General features: G+C 23.3%; 2 protein-coding genes across 3 annotated transcripts in view; one reads left to right on the top strand and one right to left on the bottom strand.

Annotated features, from left to right (window-relative positions):
• The window catches only part of LOC108571968 (coiled-coil domain-containing protein 28A), a 3,315-nt gene extending 2,636 nt beyond the window's left edge, over window positions 1–679 (bottom strand). Inside the window, exon 1 of one of the 2 annotated variants that reach the window (XM_017934134.1) lies at window positions 533–679. The gene's annotated coding sequence lies outside the window, so the exon portion shown is untranslated. Of the gene's footprint in view, window positions 1–18; window positions 65–532 lie in introns of those variants that run through there. The other variant, XM_017934135.1, reaches the window with a different exon arrangement.
• The window catches only part of LOC108571947 (ubiquitin-associated domain-containing protein 1-like), a 3,830-nt gene continuing 3,058 nt past the window's right edge, over window positions 675–1,446 (top strand). Inside the window, exons 1-4 of the mRNA XM_017934105.1 lie at window positions 675–731; window positions 795–988; window positions 1,069–1,229; window positions 1,315–1,444. Of these exons, the coding sequence (XP_017789594.1) occupies window positions 700–731; window positions 795–988; window positions 1,069–1,229; window positions 1,315–1,444 (517 nt within the window). The 5' untranslated portion in view covers window positions 675–699. The remainder of the gene's footprint in view (window positions 732–794; window positions 989–1,068; window positions 1,230–1,314; window positions 1,445–1,446) is intronic.

Here is a 1,446-nt window from a genome sequence, read left to right as displayed (position 1 = left end):
AAAAAGAAAAATATTTACAGAATTAATGTTTATACATTTTTGGATGCACTTTGCATAACTTAATACATACACAAAAAAGGAATTATCTGATTATCTGTTAGATAATATTTCTTTGCTCGCATATAACTTAGATTTTATACTGATAAAAATTGCAAATCGCCTGTTATTGTGATCTTAAAGAAAAGAATAACAAATACATTTCAATGACCATTTTATATATAATATGATTCAAAACAATAGACATTTTGTTTATTCCAAAACAGTTTAATGATTAGTTTAGAAATATTTCTGCAATTTGTTTTTAACCTTTGTTTTCGTGTTAAAGAAATTAATATAATGTAGTTCAAAATGAATTTAAATTAAAATACTTATTTAAGTAAAATGTTTCATGATGCAGGCAAGTATAATATATAATTGTGTTCAAAAATACGTAATTATAAACAAAGTTATCTACATAGATAATATTTATTAGTATTGTATTTACACAGTAAATAAAATTAAAAGTATTATTTTAAGGTTTGAAATAACATACGTTATTTATTGTAAATACTTAAATTAAATCATGCTTATGGATGAGAAACACTGTGGATGACATGAAAAAATACTATTTGATGTAACACAAAAAATTCAAGAACAATTAAGAGACAATCTTTGACAGTGTCTTCTACTGAAACAAAAAATTAAAACATTAACTACATAATGTCAGAACTAATTGTAATCAATGTTATAAGGTAGAAGTTTATTAAGTATTAAAAATATCTTTTAGCAATTGTAACTAAATATAATTTATTTAGCCCTGAAGGAAATACTGCAAGTTTTAATATAACACCAGATATGACTATAAATAAAATTAAAAACATTGTAATAAAACATTTTTATGGTGATGATGAATCAAAAAAGCTAATCAAATTTCGTTTAATTCATACATTTAAATTTAAATGGCTTATAGATGATTACAGTGTAACTGATGAGGAAATTAATAAAAATGGTAAAATATTAATTCATTAAAATTTTAAATTTAATTTGCATGTTTAAAAGTGTGACATAATTCTTATTTTCTTATTACAGATGAATTAATGTTAATAAATATTCGTCCAACATCTATAAAGGAAAATTTATCTGAAGACACTTTGAAGGGTCCCAGTGAAGAAGTAATATTACAAGCAACAAATGATTTACATATAAGTAATGCACCTCAACGTATTCCATTTCTTCATTGTCCTGCAGATGTAAATACACACACACACACACACATATATATATTCTTTATACCCTTTTGGAAATAAAATTTATATTACGCATTTCATATTATAGTTTCAGAATGAAATACGGACAATTTTGATAACTCTTGTAAGAGCATCTGCAAAAATTATAATGTACAGTCCAGAAGCACTAAAATTTTACAAAATTTTAAAAGAAAAATTAGAACACAGGTACAAACCAAAT

This window comes from Habropoda laboriosa, unplaced genomic scaffold (genome assembly GCF_001263275.1).
Source record: "Habropoda laboriosa isolate 0110345459 unplaced genomic scaffold, ASM126327v1 scaffold67, whole genome shotgun sequence".
Classification (NCBI taxonomy): Eukaryota; Metazoa; Arthropoda; class Insecta; order Hymenoptera; family Apidae; genus Habropoda; species Habropoda laboriosa.
Note: the sequence above shows the minus strand (reverse complement) of the source record. Positions and strands in the feature narration are given on the sequence as shown.